At 49.2% G+C, this 17,339-nt stretch overlaps 2 protein-coding genes across 2 annotated transcripts in view; one reads left to right on the top strand and one right to left on the bottom strand.

Annotated features, from left to right (window-relative positions):
• Positions 1–10,903, bottom strand: part of ZAN (zonadhesin) — a 38,498-nt gene extending 27,595 nt beyond the window's left edge. The window contains 8 exon segments of the mRNA XM_087715041.1: positions 1,867–1,964; positions 2,152–2,247; positions 3,844–4,078; positions 4,555–4,746; positions 6,496–6,749; positions 7,121–7,261; positions 8,568–8,620; positions 10,800–10,903. Coding sequence (XP_087571167.1) covers positions 1,867–1,964; positions 2,152–2,247; positions 3,844–4,078; positions 4,555–4,746; positions 6,496–6,749; positions 7,121–7,261; positions 8,568–8,620; positions 10,800–10,885 — 1,155 coding nt within the window. The 5' untranslated portion in view covers positions 10,886–10,903.
• Positions 10,904–16,701: 5,798 nt separating this feature from the next.
• GIGYF1 (GRB10 interacting GYF protein 1) overlaps positions 16,702–17,339 on the top strand; it is a 32,893-nt gene continuing 32,255 nt past the window's right edge. The window contains 1 exon segment of the mRNA XM_087714328.1: positions 16,702–16,894. The gene's annotated coding sequence lies outside the window, so the exon portion shown is untranslated.

Here is a 17,339-nt window from a genome sequence, read left to right as displayed (position 1 = left end):
GAGGGCCGGATCAGCATTGTAGTTCTCCTCCACGTGCTGGTGGTGGGGCGGGGAGGGTGGGGAGGCTGGACTGATGCCTCCTGTAGCACCCTACTGGCCAAAACAGGGCACAGGGGGCTGCCTGCGGCCCCCTCTGCCCTGTTTTCGGCCTAAACGGCCTCCTGCAACACTTTACCAGCCAAAACGGGGCACAGGAGGGTGCATGGTTCCCCCCCACCCATGCCTCATTTTCACCCTCCATGGCCTCCAGCAGCACTCTGAAGCCAAAAATGGGCCGTACGGAGGCCCTACAAGACCCCCCCTGCAGCCCGTTTGTGGCTGGCAGAGTGCTGCAGGAGGCCATGGAGGCTAAAAAATGGGCCACGGGGAGATGGACATGCGGCTTGTTTTGGCTGGCAGAGCCTCCGCGCAGCCCATTTTTGGCCGGATCCAGCCCGTAGTGTAAGCAGCTGTGCGGTTGGCAGGCTCCTTGTCAGCTGACTAAGACATGCTCGGCTAAAGAGGAGTTGAGTTGAGATCACACAATGGTAAGGAGGCACCTTGGATTCTAGGGCCGGGGTCTCCAGCTGTGGCAACAAACCTGGTTGCTTTAAGAGGAGTGGACTACTTCCAATTCCCAGAATCCCCTGCATCCACTGATGCATTCCTTTTGATCCGTATACCCATTGTGGCCTGCTTACTCTCTCCTAATCCCTTCCTCCGCAATCTCTAAGGAGCCAAAAGGCCTGGGCGTTTCTGGGAGTTGAAGTCCACAACTCTTAAAGCCTCCAAGTTTGGAGTTTCCCGTTCTAGAGCAAGCAGAGGGGGGCACTTTCGACAAACGAGACGTTCCAGACTGAAAGTCTGTGTGGTGGAATGTCGCCTGGATTCCCCACAGGGAAGGGCTGCACTCCAAAGGAGAAAGGGAGAGCTCCGTTTGCGTGGAAAAAAGAGGGTGAAGACAGTTCCTTCCTATTAATTCCGAAAGGATACCTCTGAGGAGGAAAATAGTCTGCTACAGTTTGGCAAGATTCCGTCCGTAGGTGTCGGACCGTAAAGGAAAATGCTTAGGAAAATCTCTGGGTGCCATTTTTGGTTTTGGGAGACTGAGAATCTGTCCAGTGGATGCAGGTCATCCTTCACTTAAAACCATTCATTCAGTGATTACTTGAAGTTACGACGGCACTGAAAAAAGGGTGGTGACTGTTTTTCACACTTACGGCCATTGCAACACCCCCCCCGTGGTCATGTGATCCCCCTTTTGCTTTCTCAAATTCAACGGGGAAGCCAGATTCACTTAACAACCGTGTTACTAACTTAACAACGGCAGTGATTCACTTAACAACCGTGTCAAGGAAGGTTATCCAAATGGGGCAAACTCATTTAGCAACCGTCTCATTTAGCAATGGGAATTTTGGGCTTAAATTAGGAGGACTGCAGGTATCACACCCTCTGCTCGGTGGCGAGTGGCTCTTACTGTCACTTCTGGTACGCTGATAATGCACTCGCGTGTTCTCTTCGCACAAGCGCCTGACTCGCGCTGTGCGCGTGTGCGCAATCCACTGCCCCTGCGACAACCAGCTCATTGTTGGGGCTCGCAGAGGAATCGCATGATGTGCACACGTGGGCACTTTGCCCTTTGCCATAAAAACAAGTATAGGGCATGGGAGGATGGGCCAAAAGAGCCACCGTACCAGTATGCTCTCAGCTGCTCCGGGCCACTCAGAGGTGGGTTGCTGCGGGAATGGTCCGGTATGGCCGAAGGGCCATACCGGACCATTCCCGCAGTAACCCACCTCTGCCTCTGCTCCTTCTACTCCCACAGGGCCAAAGTGAGCAGCAACCCCCTCCCCACCCCCCGCATCACCTCTCCTTCGACGCCCTTACCTGGATGTCCCCCCTCCCGGTATAATTAACAGATCTTCCCTTCCAGTTGGGACCATGTTCCCCTTTGAGAGTCAGCAACGGGACCTTCAGGTCTCCCCCTATGTACGGGAAACACAAAGAGGGAAGGGTGTTTACTCAAGGCTCCGTCTCCTCGGAGGGTCTATGTGGGGAGGGCGGGTCGCCTTCCGAAGTCCCAGGAACCTGCCTAGGGGAGCCGCGTAGATCTTCAGGGCCGCATCGTCGGAGACGCCATGGAGAGTGTAGAAGAAGGTCAGGAGGAGGCACCCTCTCGAACTGCTCTCGAACTGAACATGGAGCTCTTCAGAAAGCCGCTTCCACGACTTTCCTCCTCGAAAGGCTCCAGCCACATGTAGGAACCAGCTACAACGACAGTGGAAAGGATTTGAATTGGCTTTGGGGCAAGAGTCCGTGTGTGTGTGTGTGTGTGTGTGTGTGTGTGTGTGTGTGAGAGAGAGACTGCTGGGCCATAAAAACCTCCGGAGGCTTGGCAGAAATGTTTCGGAACAGATGCTGGAGATGCAAATATAAACCCAGGCACATTTTTCTATATGTGGTGGAGGTGCCCGAAAGCCAGGAAGTATTGGAACCGAATAAAGACATGTCTAGAAGAAATTACGAAGCAAAAAAACTGAATCGAGACCGGAATTATTCCTATTAGGTATAATAAGAGAGGATTACATTTGCTCAAAACTGGAAACAAGAGAGCGTTTCTTCAGATGCCACGGTAATAAAAAAAAAGGTGATTGATTGTGCTGAGATGGACAGGCTAACTACGGAATTAAAAGATAGAGAAGAAACAGATTATTATATGATTTGAAATATATGGTATAATTGGCTAGAAAATAGATGCAAAGGACATACAAGAGACTAATGGAGAGGTATATTAAAAAGGGAAGATATTGTATATATTTGTAAATATGGATGTGTTAAAACTATGTACATATGTAAATAATGATACAGTTCCTAGAATAACGATGTATAAAGTAAGTTCAAAAAGCCATGATGTAAATACGAGTGATAGTGATACTGAAACGCTGTTAAGGGTGGAAATGTGGCGTTAAAAGTTGAAATATGCTTGATGCGTATTTGAAATATGCTTCTCACCTGCTTGATACAAGGTGGCCCAAGCTACATGCAAAGGAAACCTCTACTTGCGTTGGATGAAGACAAAGTGGGAGAGAGAAGGGAGAAGGAGAAAGTGACGGAAGAATGGGAAAGAGGGAAAGAGAAAGTGAAGAGAGAGACAGAGAGAGAGAGGAAGAGGAAAGAGATATCCCACAGCCCTTACAATACCCCAGTGTCTGTTATAAAAAAGAAAAAAAGTAGGAGATGTTGTCATATAACTCCTTGTGTAGGTGTGGGTCACCCATGGCCCAGTGCATAACAGGGCATGCGCAGCCACGCTGAACCACACAGGAAAAAAACAAACTCCTAAAGAACATAACATCCTGATAGTACTCCATGACATCCTAATATCCTGATAGTGAATAACATAACATCCTGATAGTCACTCTAGATGTGCCTTACCAACGACGCCCAGGATTTGACCATATATAGACAGAACTTCCCTGAGCAGTAGATTAGCATTGTAGTTTGACAGGCTGTCTTAAATCACATGCTGATTGCTCCTCCTGCCTTTGTCCTATCTCAATAAAAGGGGCTACCAGACCTCCAATCTGGGTCGCCTCATCCGAGAAAGATCGTGTCCGTGTCTTTTCTCAACATTGGCCTCATGGGCGAACCACGGGAACATCACATGAAAGCATTTTGGGAATACCTGCTTCAACAGGTAGTTCATTTCATTTCATTTTTTTCATTTTATTTGTCTTGTATGCCGCCCACTCCCGGAGGACTCTGGGCGGCTCACAACAGACAAGGGAAAGGGGATAAGTAGACAAGACAACACTTTAAAAAAAGGCGCAACATTCACAATTTCCTTGCCCAACACATACTCACCTCCAGGCCTGGAGAAGTCATCTGATGGCCCCACACCAGGTATCCCTGTGGAGCCAGCCAACTGAGTCCAAAACACATCTCCCTCTTGTGGGTTGCTCCACCCGCAGAGGTCCAGTTCAGTATCAAAATCGCATTTGGTCCCACAGGCTGTAGAAGAGGGGCGGGGGAAAGAATGAGACCCCCACCCGTTCAGCAAAGCCCTTCTTCTCCAGAGCACTGTTCTCAACCTTGGTGCCTTTTAAGTTGGATGGAGTTTAACTCCCAGAATTTCCTAGCCAGAATTCTACCGCCCAGAGTGCGAAGATTGCAGAGGAAGGGATTACAAGAGAGTAAGCAGGCCACAAGGGTGAGTGTGTGTGTGTGTGCTTGTGTGTGTGTCATTTTTGCTGATAAATAAACGAAGGGAGACTAGTATAGATCTATTTCAAGCTAGTTACCTCTCATCAGCTAGCCTTACCCTTACTGGGATTCAACCTTGGGCTGTTTTTACTGATTAGGCAGTTGTATTAACCTCTAAGCCACAAGTTCTCCTCCCTTATCAGCTGAGCAGGGGAATGATGAAGTGCTTTTTCTTTTGTCAAAGAACCTGGTGTGCCCAAATACGGGAGAGAGCATACCGCTTCCCTTTTGCCTATCAGCCCCACTCCAGGCACCCATATTTGGGCACACCAGGTGCTTTGACAAAAGGAAAAAACATTAGTGCATCAGTGCCAGAGAATTCTGGGAGTTCAAGTCCATCCATCTTAAAGCCGCCAAGGTTGGGAAACGCTGTACCGAAGCGTGAAGGTGGTGGTGGGGGCCTGGGGGAAGAACGCTTACGTGAACAAGGTCCCGGTTGATGAAGATGGAGTCCAGAGCCAGTGTGACGTCTCCTGTGCTGACCTCTTTGCCTTTGAAAACAACCTGGATAGAAAGACAGATCAGGGTTTGTTCCTGCCCTCAAAATAGGGCCTTTACAGCCCCAAGAGTTAACAAGGATTGTTTTATGAAATTCAGATCAGACAAGGACAAGGACGGCGTAAAGGACCAACCATGCGAGAGCTTAGGTGGGCCAACTGTGAGGTATAACCAAGATCGGTTGGACCACCAGAAGACCTTCAAAATCCCTTCCAATTCCGCGATATATTTGGGTTTCCAATGCTGCTTCTGCTCCTGCCTTCATGCTTCTATTTATGTTTCCCTCTTTTTAAGAGTAGTTTATGTTTGTTTTTATCTGCCTTGTTGTTTTTTTTATTCTAGTCTGCCCAGAGCCAGCTATATTGAATTGCTAGATAAAACAAAATAAAATACTCGTATATAATAAAATAAAACATAAATAATAAAATAAAATGTAAAATAAAATAATAAAATAAAATGTAAAATAAAATAAAAAAGTAAAGTAAAATAAAATTAATAAAACAAAATAAAATAATAAAACAAAATAAACTAATAAAATAAAACATAAACTAATAAAATAAAACATAAAATAATAAAATAGTAAAATAAAATATAATAAAATGTAAAATAAAATAAAAAATAAAGTAAAGAAAAATAAAATAATAAAAGCAAAATAAAATAATAAAACAATACAAAACATAAAATAAAATAATAAAACAAAATAAAATAAACTAATAAAATAAAACATAAAATAATAAAATAAAATGTAAAATAAAATAAAATAAAAAGTAAAATAAAAAATAATAATAAAAAAAATAAAATAATAAAAACAAAACAAAATATAAAATAAAATAATAAAATAAAATAAATTAAATAAAATAAAACATAAATTAATAAAATAAAACATAAACTAATAAAATAAAACATAAACTAATAAAATAAAACATAAACTAATAAAATAGTAAAATAAAATATAATAAAATGTAAAATAAAATAAAATAAAATAAAAAATAAAGTAAAGTAAAATAAAATAATAAAACAAAATAAAATAATAAAACAAAACAAAAACATAAAATAAAATAAAACAAAATAAAATAATAAAATAAAACATAAAATAATAAATTAGTAAAATAAAACAAAACAAAACATAAAATGAAATAATAAAATGAAAAGTAAAGTAAAAAAAATAAAATAAAATAAAAAGTAGAGTAAAAAATAAAATAGTAAAAAACCATAAAATAGTAAAATAAAATATAATAAAATGAAATGAAAATAAAATAATAAAATAAAACATAAAATAGTAAAATGAAATAAAATAATAAAAACGGAAATAAAACAAAATAAAATAGGCAGCCAGTAAGGCAGAATGACCTGAGTAGTGATAATCCTCAACTTATGACTGGCTGCTTAGCGACCGTTGGAAATTACGACAGGCTCCTCCAAACGGGACTTACAACCTGGTTCCGAAGTTCTGACGTGGCCCCCAGCCCTCGTGGTTCACGTGACCGCATTTTTGGCCCTTCCTTTACGGGTGACCCCGGATTTCTATTTCTGCGGGGAAATGGGGTTTCCTTCTTCCCGATTCCCGCAAATAAATCAGACAATAGTGGGGGGGGGGGGAGCCTGTTCACTTAATGAATGCCACACAAACGGATGCAATGACTCCAATCATGGAGTGACCTGCTTTACGAACATCGCGATCTATGACTGCAATTGCCAGGCCGATTATGGTCATAGGTTGAGGACTCTCCCCTGCCTCCCTGCCCCCCCGTTTACCTTGAAGGGGCGCGGAGTCTGGGCAGGAACTGTGATGGCCCCACTCAGCCAGGAGGTGCTCTGCACCCTCTTCGGGGTCCACACGAGGGCGACACTGCCCGAAGCATCCTGGATCTCGACGCTCAGCAGGACTTCGTTGCTGAGGCCGTACAAATAATACAGGAATCGCACGCAGACCTCCGCCCCCGCCGGGTCCACATCCGGGCTCTCCAGCTGTGCGAGCCCTCCAGCTGCTGGGTGGATGTAATTGTCTCCTGGGAAGGGAGAAGCCCGTTTAGGGGGCTGGAGAGCAGAAGGGCCGGGCCGATGGGCCCCCTGCCGAGTGGCGCCAGGTGCACCCCGAAGGGCAGGCTCTGCAGGGAGGGCCTTGGCTTGCTGCCCTCGGATCTGTGGGGTGTCCCCCCCCTCTGCCGGGAGCCCCAGGTGGTGGGGAAGCTCGGCCAGGAGAGGGAAGGGTCCCGGATCAAGGTAGCAGCAGGGAGGCGTCCTGGCACGCATCCAGGGGCAGCGGGTGCCAACCCTAGGGCCGCCTGTCTGTCCCGGGGCCCCGCGAGGGTGTTGGCCTGAGAGGGGCCCAGCGCAGCCGCCGCAGAAGAGACCACCGGGGCCACCGCGAAGCTCTTACTCCGTACGATGTCTCCTTCGGGGGGTCCAGGGCTCTCCCCGGGCTTCTGCCCCTGTCCTCGGAGCCACCGGCTTCCCTGGCTGTCGGGGGGCTGGCTCCAGTCGCAGAAGGGATGGTCGTCATTGTCAAAGTCGCAGTAGTCTAAGGGGAAGGGGGATCAAAAGGTCAGCCCCTCCAGCCCCTGATCCACAGCCCCTCAGGGGCAAGGGATGCTGGGTTTCCCAGTGCCTGGAAGCGCCTGGCTTGGCACTGCATGGCCACTCCCTGCTTCGGGAGGGAGGGGTTGGGAGCTGTGGAATGCCCCCTTCGCCCCTCTGCCTCCAAAGCTCCCAGGTGCCCCCCCCCCCGGCATCTGCGCAGAAGATGCCCCTTGCTCCCTCTGGGACCAGGGCAGTGCAGGGGAAATAAGGAAGGAAGGAAGGAAGGAAGGAAGGAAGGAAGGAAGGAAGGAAGGAAGGAAGGAGAGAGAAAAAAGGAAGGAATGGAGGGAGGGATGGAAAGAAAGGGACAGAAGGAAGGAAGGAAAAGGAAGGAAGGAAAGAAGGAGAAGGAAGGAGAGAAAAGGAAGGAAGGAAGGGATGGAAAGAAAGGGATATAAGGAAGGAAGGAAGGGAGGGAGGGAAAGGGACGAAGGAGAGAAAAGGAAAGAAGGGATGGAAAGAAAGGGATAGAAGGAAGGAAGGAAAAGGAAGGAAAAAAAGAAGGAAATAAGGAAGGAAGGAGAGAAAAGGAAGGAAGGAAGGAGAGAGAGAGAAAAAGGAAGGAATGGAGGGAGGGATGGAAAGAAAGGGACAGAAGGAAGGAAGGAAGGAAAAGGAAGGAAAGAAGGAAGGAGAAGGAAGGAGAGAAAAGGATGGAAGGAAGGGATGGAAAGAAAGGGATGGAAGGAAGGAAGGAAGGAAGAAAAAAAGGGACAAAAGAGAGAAAAGGAAGGAAGGGATGGAAAGAAAGGGATAGAAGGAAGGAAAAGGAAGGAAGGAAGGAAGGAAGGAAGGAGAGAGAAGGAAGGAAGGAATGGAGGGAGGGATGGAAAGAAAGGGACAGAAGGAAGGAAGGAAGGAAAAGGAAGGAAAGAAGGAAGGAGAAGGAAGGAAGGAGAGAAAAGGATGGAAGGAAGGGATGGAAAGAAAGGGATAGAAGGAAGGAAGGAAGGAAGAAAAAAGGGACAAAGGAGAGAAAAGGAAGGAAGGGATGGAAAGAAAGGGACAGAAGGAAGGAAGGAAGGAAGAAAAAAAGGGACAAAGGAGAGAAAAGGAAGGAAGGGATGGAAAGAAAGGGACAGAAGGAAGGAAAAGGAAGGAAGAGAAAGAAGGAAATAAGGAAGGAAGGAGAGAAAAGGAAGGAAGGGAGGAGGGTGGAAAGGAAAAAGGGAGGGAGGGAGCGAGGAAGGGAAATACAACCTGGAGCTACAAATATTCTCCTTGATTGGAAGGGAAATACTACTCACAGTCTGTGCTCAGGGTCCTCCGTGGAGTCTCCACACCTGGGACTAAGTGGGCCCTGAAACGGCAGAGCAAAGGGAGGGGCAGGGAGGATTAACTTCCTCACATAGACAGAGCACCCTGCCCCACCCCAACTCCCCTCCCTTTTACAGCAGCTGGAGGGCCAATGGGACGGGCTACACCCAGAGACCACCACCCCCCAGGATCTCCCCCCCCCTGCACCTCACAGGACCTTCCAATGGCCTCCGAGGGCAAAAGCCTCCAAGGTTCGCCTCTAAGAAGCCTTGGGGTGTTCCTCGCCACCCACCCCCTCCCCCGGTGCCCAGGAGGGCGTGGGTCTGCCTCGGGGGGCGGGGGGGGGAAGGGTCCGGAACCCAGGCCTTAGGATGAGCAGCAAAGACAACGTGGAGGGAACCATCACAAGTAAAACAAAGGTGAAATCCTTCCACCTGGACCAAAGTTTATTACACTGTGACGTTTCGTTACTTATCCAAGTTAAATGAAGATTTTGGGCATAGGGTCAAAAGTCAACTTTCTTGGCTTTTTTAAAAAAACTTTTCACTTCTCCTCCAAGAAGCTTCCTCCGTTCTGCCCACTAAAGCACCTTTGGGACAACCATAGTCGGGGTGATGGAGAAGCTCCGTAGACGAGGCAGAGAGCCTCTCTCCCAGCGGGTGCTGCTCGCCTTCCGACATTTCGGGGGTTCCCTCTGTTGTGGGGCGACTACAAGCCTCCCCTTAGCTCCCCCAGAGCCAGACCTCACTCAGCTCTTCTCAGGTCTGTTAAAAATGGGATTCCCACCCTTAAGACTCGCACCCCCACCCCAAAGAAGCTTCCGGCTTCAGCTTTAAGGGCAGAAGAAATGCTGAAACGCCTCCGTGTATCGTCCAGGTGTTTTTGAATGATCCCCGACAGTCTAACTTAAGTCATAATAGTGCTGGAAGGGACCTTGGAGGTCTTCCAGTCCAGCCCCCTGCTCAAGCAGGAGACCCCAGACCAAGGCTGTCAAACTGGATGTCTTCCAGGGCGCCAGATCGGGGATGTAGCTCTCCTCCGTGGGCCAGCGGAGGGAAGGACGGGACGGAGGCCTCCAGCAGCAGCCTGCCAGCCAAAACGGGGCACGGGAGGGGTGGGGGCTGCATGAGGCCTTGTTTTCAGTCTGGACAGCCTCCAGCAGCACTTTGCTGGACAAAACGGGGTGCGTGGGGACACAAGAGGCCCCCCACCCAAACCGTTTTGGCTGTCGGGGGCACATTGAGCCGGTCGTTTGCTATTTCCAGGCCAGTCCGCTGAATGGAATTGAATTGAATTTCCTTTATTTGTATGCTGCCCTTTTCCCTGGGGGGACTCAGGGCGGCTCACAATTCAAAAAGGGAGTGGGGGGGAAAGACAAACAGTATTCTAATATGGAAACAATACAACATATTAAAAGAGAGCACAACAGTCACACAATTCGGGTGGGGTTGGAATCTTAACCCCAGGCCAGCCGGGACAGCCAGATCTTTAAAGCGGCGCGGAAAGATTGGAGGGTGGTGAGGGTCCGAATCTCCACGGGGAGTTCGTTCCAGAGGGTCGGAGCAGCCACCGAGAAGGCTCTCCTCCGGGTAGTTGCCAGTTTGCACTGGCTAGTAGATGGAATTCGGAGGAGGCCTAATCGATGCGATCGTATCGGTCTAGTGGAGGTAATTGGCAGTAGGCGGTCTCTCAAATACCCAGGCCCACTACCATGAAGGGCTTTATAGGTGATAAGTAGCACCTTGAAGCACACTCGGAGATCGACAGGCAGCCAGTGCAGCTCGCGGAGGATAGGTGTAACGTGGGTGAAGCGAGGTGCACCCACAATCGCTCGCGCGGCCGCATTCTGGACTAGCTGAAGTCGCTGAATGCTCTTCAAGGGCAGCCCCATGTAGAGCACATTGCAGTATTCCAGCCGCTGAGTTTGATACCCCTGCCCTCTTCCATTTCAGACAAGCAACTACCCAGTCTCTCTTCTTAAAACCCTCCAACGATGAAGCACCCACACCCTCTGGAGTCCAGATGTTTCACTGGTTAATTGTTCTGACGCTTAAGAAATTTCCTCTTATTTCGGGATTCCTGAATTGGTTTCCACCCGTCGCTCGTACGACACGACTGCCCATCATCTTTGCTGCTCTGCTTGACACCGGAGGACGTTTTAGCTGGAAACGGATCCAGGCTGCCTGTCATTCCCTCGGTTTAATCTACGCGTCGGTGCTTACCTTCTGGGTCCGGTGGCGAAAAGGCCCTCCGGGGCCAGGAGGAGCAGCACCGCCGCCACCACCAGGCCTGCCTTCTTGCAGCCCATCCCGGGAAGCAGCTGGAGTGAAGGGTGAGCGTATCTCCCATTCCGACTTATATAGCTGGCCGCACTTCCCACCCACCCTTCACGGGCAGAGGGCAAGAGGCTGCTCATCTCGAACCTTGGACTTTCCTCTTCACCGTGAGGACTTTACGTGCCAGTGTCTCATCATGGGGTGTGGCCCCGGGACAAAGATCAAAAGAAAGGGAGGGGAAGTGGGGGGGACAGATTGGCAGGCACATTTGGGGAGCAATGGAAACGCCCAACAGCCAACCCACGACTCTTATCTTCCCCACTTCTCCACTGGGGTCTCCAGGTGGAGGTGATGCCTCGGGGCAAACGTGGCCCCAGCTTTCAGGAGCTTTCGTTGGTTTGACAAGCACCCACAACCTCCCTTGAGCCCACCTGGAGCCCGGTTCGAGGCTCAGCACCCGTGCCGGATTCCTACTGGTTCAGCTGAACCAGTAGCGGTTTGGCGGTAAATGAAAATTTGCGTGCGCACCGAACCAGCATTAATGCCGGCAGCCCAGCACCCTTCAGGCCAGTTTCAGAGGGGGGGGGCTCCCAGTGCTGCCACCCAGCGAGGGAGGGGCGATTAGAAAGCTATGCTGGGTAGCGAAGAGTCCCACGGATCTTCTGAATTACTATTTGAACCAAGGCTGAAGCGAACCCCGTCGCGATGCTGTCGCCAGGTGAGAAATTGGAGATTGGATCCTTCCGTTCCAAGAATCCACTGCGCAGGTTGTCAACAAATTGCACCCCACTCTGCTTGTTATGTGTCCCCCCCCCAACTTCTCCCAGGTCCCTGCGTGTTTTGTTTCTGATTGGGGAAAAAAAAGAAAGATATTTTTGAATGTGGTTGATCAGGCAATTCACTTATCTTGATTTCAGTCCAGCTGGGGCGTGGTGGGGCATATATCCCTCAGCTGAGGGTTGAAAACCACCCTCTTTCACAAGGGGGAGAAAAGAGTTGAATGGGTGGTGGTGGGGGAAACAGGTGTGGTCCTGAATCTGCCCTCTTGCATTCTTTAGCCGCGTATATAATTGGCCAATAAAGAATTCCATGAGGATTAGTAACTTACAGGAAGGAATTGAGGCTTATATGCCTGCAGATAAGGAGGAATTGCTTGGGGCAACCCATTGCAGAGGGCAAAAATAGAAATTTGGCCTGAAGGCAGGACTAGAAGCAACTAGAAGGAAACTAAACGAGGAGGGAAACAACCTGGAATATGGGAGAAATTTCCTGACATTGAAAACAATTAACTATTTGAACAAACATCCCTCCAGAAGTTGTGGATGCTCCAACACTGGAAGTTTTTAAGAAGAGATTGGACAACCATTTGTCTGGAACGGTATAGGGCCTCCTGTTTGAGGAGAGGGGCGGACTAGAAGACCTCCAAGGTCCCTTCCAACTCTGTTAGCCTGTCAAAGAGTCCAACGCATCAGAGGGCAGGACGAGAAATGATGGTTGGAAAGTGATCAAGGAGAGACGCAACCTGGAAGGGAGGAGAAACTTCCTAACAGGGAGGGCAATTAACCCGGGGAACTGCTTGCCACCAGAAATCCTGGACGCTCCATCCCTGGAGGTTTTCAGGAAGAGCAATAGCAATAGCAATAGCAATAGCAGTAGACTTATATACCGCTTCATAGGCCTTTCAGGCCTCTCTAAGCGGTTTACAGAGAGTCAGCATATTGCCCCCAACAATCTGGGTCCTCATTTTACCCACCTCGGAAGGATGGAAGGCTGAGTCAACCCTGAGCCGGTGAGATTTGAACCGCCGAACTGCTGATCTAGCAGTAGCCTGCAGTGCTGCATTTAACCACCGCGCCACCTCGGCTCTTCAACCATTGGATTGGACAACCATTGGACAACCATTTGTCTGGAACGGCACAGGGCCTCCTGTTTGAGGAGAGGGGTGGACTAGAAGACCTCCAAGGTCCCTTCCAACTCTGTTAGCCTGTCAAAGAGTCCAACGCGTCGGAGGGCAGGACGAGAAATGATGGTTGGAAAGTGATCAAGGAGAGACGCAACCTGGAAGGGAGGAGAAACTTCCTAACAGGGAGGGCAATTAACCCGGGGAACTGCTTGCCACCAGAAATCCTGGACGCTCCATCCCTGGAGGTTTTCAGGAAGAGATTGGACAGTCACTTGTCTGAGATGGTAGAGGTTTCTCCTGCTTGAGCCGGGGGAGGTTGGGCTAGAAGACCTCCAAGGTCCCTTCCAACTCTTGTTAGTCTCTTCAAAATTAAGAGGAATCTTGGCAGTGAAAATGGGGGCGAAAAATATCAAAATGAAATTGAGGAGACAAAAGTGAAGTAGGAACCCAACACAGAACTATAAATAGCCAACTCGGTAACCGCATCCGTAAGAAAGATTGTGGAAGAGCCACCGATTGCGAAACAAACGTGAATCGGCAAATCCAATGCGCTTGCAAAACAGACCAAAGCAGTTTTAGGCAGTGGGGGTGATGAGGGAAGATGGGCTCCCCTTTTCCAGGGGTTTCCAGAGGTTGCAGAGCCAGGGGGGCAAAGTCGATCTCTGCCGCCTTCCTGCCTTTCAGGAATCGGCTGGAAAAGCACATTTTATTTATTTTTTCACGTGTTTGAATGGCCATCCATCTCCCTCTCAGAGAGGGGCTCTGGGCGTTGCCCAGCAAAGCGTTAACATTTTAGAACTGGCATATATAAAAGTTCAAGATTGAGAATGTCAAATCATTTAGGGTTTTAACTTGACTGCGTGAGTGGAATAAATAAAAATGAGATCCAGACAGCTGGGAGGAAAGAAGAAACGTTTATTCCGAAATGCAAAATGATTTGCAGAGAAATGGGGTACAGTGCGAAGTAACCATCCTCTGCTACCAAATGTGACGTTCCCGTGGGTCGTCCGTGAGGCCAATGTGGAGAAAAGACACGGACACGATCTTTCTCGGGATGGAGCGACCCAGATTGGGAGTCTGGTAGCCCCTTTTATTGAGATAGGACAAAGGCAGGAGGAGCAATCAGCATGTGGTTAAAAACAGCCTGTAAAAGTACAATTTCTAATCTACTGCTCAGGGAAGTTCTGTCTATATATGGTCAAATCCTGGGCGTCATTGGTAGGGCACATCTCAGGATGTTATGTTATGAACTATCAGGATGTTATGGAGTTTTAGGAGTTTGTTTTCTCCTGTGTGGTTCAGCGTGGCTCTGCATGCCCCGGTATGAACTGGGCCATGGGTGACCCACACCTACACAAGGAACTATATTACAACAGTACAGCAGCAGATTTTTACCAAGGGAGTTTATCCGGGGTGTGGAAGCGTCTCATATGGTGATTCTAGGGTTACACTTATGGTGTGTGTATGTGTGTGTGTGTGTGTATATGTGTAGATAAGTTTGTTCTCGTGAACACGCAATTCCTTTGGGAGACCTAATTTCATTAACTCTGTTTATGCTTGCAAACCCTATCCTTTGATACGTGGATGAGGTTTTAGTAACTTATGGGATTTTGAGGAAGTTTGCTAATTTTAAATCTTTAACAAAAACAGTCTGAAATATATTTGAAAAAAGAATAGAAAATTGATAACATCTTTACATTCAGCTTAGCTCCTCCTTGCTGGGCTAACTTTAAACAATTTATATCATTCCTGATCTTAATCATAAGCTATCTGGAATTTCTTAGTCCCATATTTATTTTGTACATAATCGATCCATTTTTTCCAGTCTCGTTTATATCTCTCGTTTGAGTGGTCCTTAAGATATGCAGATATTTTAGCCATCTCTGCTAAGTTTGTGACTTTCAATGTCCATTCTTGAATTGTAGGCAAGTCTTCCTTCTTCCAGCATTGCGCCACCAGCAATCTAGCTGCAGTTATTAAGTGCAAAATCAAATTAATCTCCACAGCTGTACAATCGGTAATTATACCTAACAAAAATAACTGAGGGGTAAACTTTATCCTTCTTTTAAAGAACGTTTTGCATAATCCACCATATTTTTTATCCAAAATGCCTTAGCCTTTTTGCAAGTCCACCATATATGAAATATGTAAGCGTCGAGAGAATCACATCTCCAGCATTTGGGTTGTAAGTTCGGATATATAGAAGCCAACTTTTTAGGATCTAAACGAAGGACGCTTGCTAATTTTAATTGATTAAGTTAGTTTCAGCTGGACTTGTCAATTCTCTAGGGAAGACTTTGGTTATCAGACCTCTGTTAATATTTTAGGGGAAGATGGAAACAATATCTTCTTCTTCTTTTCTTCTTCTTCTTCTTCTTCTTCTTCTTCTTCTTCTTCTTCTTCTTCTTCTTCTTCTTCTTCTTCTTCTGCCATATCCATCATCGGACGTTGGTGATCATGTTGGTGATCCTATTTTTCACAACAGCCGCATGAAAAAAGCGCTGCTGAGTTTTTGTCCAAACCAAACCTTTCGGCTTTGAAGCCACGATGTTCTTCTTGTATTTTGTAAGCCGCCCGGAGTCCTTCAAGATTGGGTGGCATATAAATTCATTAAATTTACAATTTATTTCTGCCGGGATCTCCGTTTCCCTTCAATCTTCCCCCTGGAGGATTAAGTGAAGGATGCCGTATTTTTTTCCGGGTGCTGCGTCACTGGTCCAAGATATTCTGACTTTTGGCTTTTTTTTAAAATGGTTTTGATGGTCTTCCTTGGCTTTATCACCTCCTCCTTTGTGATTTTGTCAACCCAGCTTGACAAACAGCTGTCAATCAACATTTCAACTGCTTCTAGTTTCTTCCGGTGGTTTTTTTTTTCTGTCAAGAGACCAAAAGTATAAAGGAAACAGTATAAGGAATAAAATATATTTGGATATGAAGCTTCTCACAAGGCGAGGATTTACACCAGGGGACCCCAAATTTGGCCCCATTAAGACGGTTGGACTTCAACTCCCAGAATTCCCCAGCCTGCCGGCTGGGGAATTCTGGGATTTGAAGTCCAACGGTCTTAACGGGGCAAAGTTTGGAGACCCCCTGATTTAGTCCAAAGGAAAAGGGGGGCTCTTATCAGCCCCATGGCTGGGGGGGCTCCTCGCCCCCCCTCCAAAAAATATACTATGTTTTGACTCCCTAAAAATCAAAGGCAACCAGGCAGGATCTGGAATAAGATTTAATTCTTCCAAATGAAGCTCTGGGACAGGTTGGGGCGGGGGGGGGGGGGGGCGCGTCTGCAGTGACCTTTACCTCAGGCCTTGTCCACCCTCAAGGCCATTTTTGACCATGGACTTCAACTCCCAGAACCCCCACCCACCCATACTGTGACAGGGGGAATTATGGGAGTTGAAGTCCGCCTCTGTCTTAACACACACACACACACACAGAGCGCCTCGTTCGCCAGGAGAGGAGCCAAAGGCGCTCTGCGCATGCTCAGAGGGGCCCCCGGCTTCCATAGCCTCCCTTGACATCATTTTGTCACAGGCGCGTGACGTCACGCGAGAGGCTAAATGAGAAAGAAAAAAATGAAGGGCGTGGGGTGGGGAGCTTGGATCACGTGAGACGGCGGGGAGGGGCCACGTCCAAACGACGTCGACTTTCCTTCACCTCAGGCTCCCCCCCAAAAAAAGGGACGCGGGGGGGCGGGACCGGAGCTCGTATCACGTGACGGCGCGGTCTGATGAGGGGAGGAGTCACGACGTTCAAACGGCCCCAAAAGAAAAAAAGGAGGGGGGAAAGGGGGCGGGGCCTGAGGGGGGATCACGTCTGAGGGAAGCGCGCGGGGTCACGTCCAGCGACGTCCCGTCCCCCCCCGGCACACGTGACGCCCTCCCGCGCGCCTTCGGGGAGGAGGGGAGGGGGGAGCCCGCGTCACGTGACCGGGCGGAGGGCGGCCATCTTGGTTACAAACACAAACAAGCGGCGAGAGGAGGAAGGAGCGCGAGACGCGGAGCCGCAGAGCCCTGGAAGAGCCGTCGCGGCCTCTTTCTCCTCCTCCTCCTCCTCCTCCTCCTCGGCCCCCCCGGCCCGCCCCCCCCGCTGCCTCGCCCCCGCCGCCTCGCCCACCAACCCACCCAGCCACCGGCGGGTAAGGCGCGCCGCGGGGTGGTGATGGTGGTGGTGGTGAGGGAAGGCCTGCGTCGTCATGGGAACCGGGGCTCCCCACCCCCTCCGCGCCCCCCCTCCCTCCCTCTCCGGGCCCGCTGGAGGAGGACGCGGCGGCGGCGGCCTTTCGCGCACGTGCGGCCCCGCGTGGCCCGTGGGGAGCGGCGCCCCCCTTTCCCCCCTCCCCCCGCGGGGGTGTGGCTGCAGTGGGGGGGGAGGGGCAAAGCTGGGGGCCCCCTGCAGGGGCCTTTTGGGGGGAGGGGCAGCGCCCTCATCCTGAGCGGGGGCTCCTGGGGAGGGGAGGGGGGAGCCTGGTGGGGGGGCATTGGGGGCGAGAGGGAGGGACCCCCGTTTTCCTCCCCCAGCCCCTCCTAATAGACCGCATGCAATTTGTGGGGAGCCCTGGGGGGGGGATGGGAGTGGGGGGG

This window comes from Thamnophis sirtalis, unplaced genomic scaffold (genome assembly GCF_051295495.1).
Source record: "Thamnophis sirtalis isolate CommonGarterSnake01/CBP01778 unplaced genomic scaffold, rThaSir2_p1.2 scaffold_4, whole genome shotgun sequence".
Lineage (NCBI taxonomy): Eukaryota > Metazoa > Chordata > Lepidosauria > Squamata > Natricidae > Thamnophis > Thamnophis sirtalis.
The sequence above is the reverse complement of the archived record's forward strand: the minus strand, read 5'-3'. Positions and strand labels throughout refer to the sequence as shown.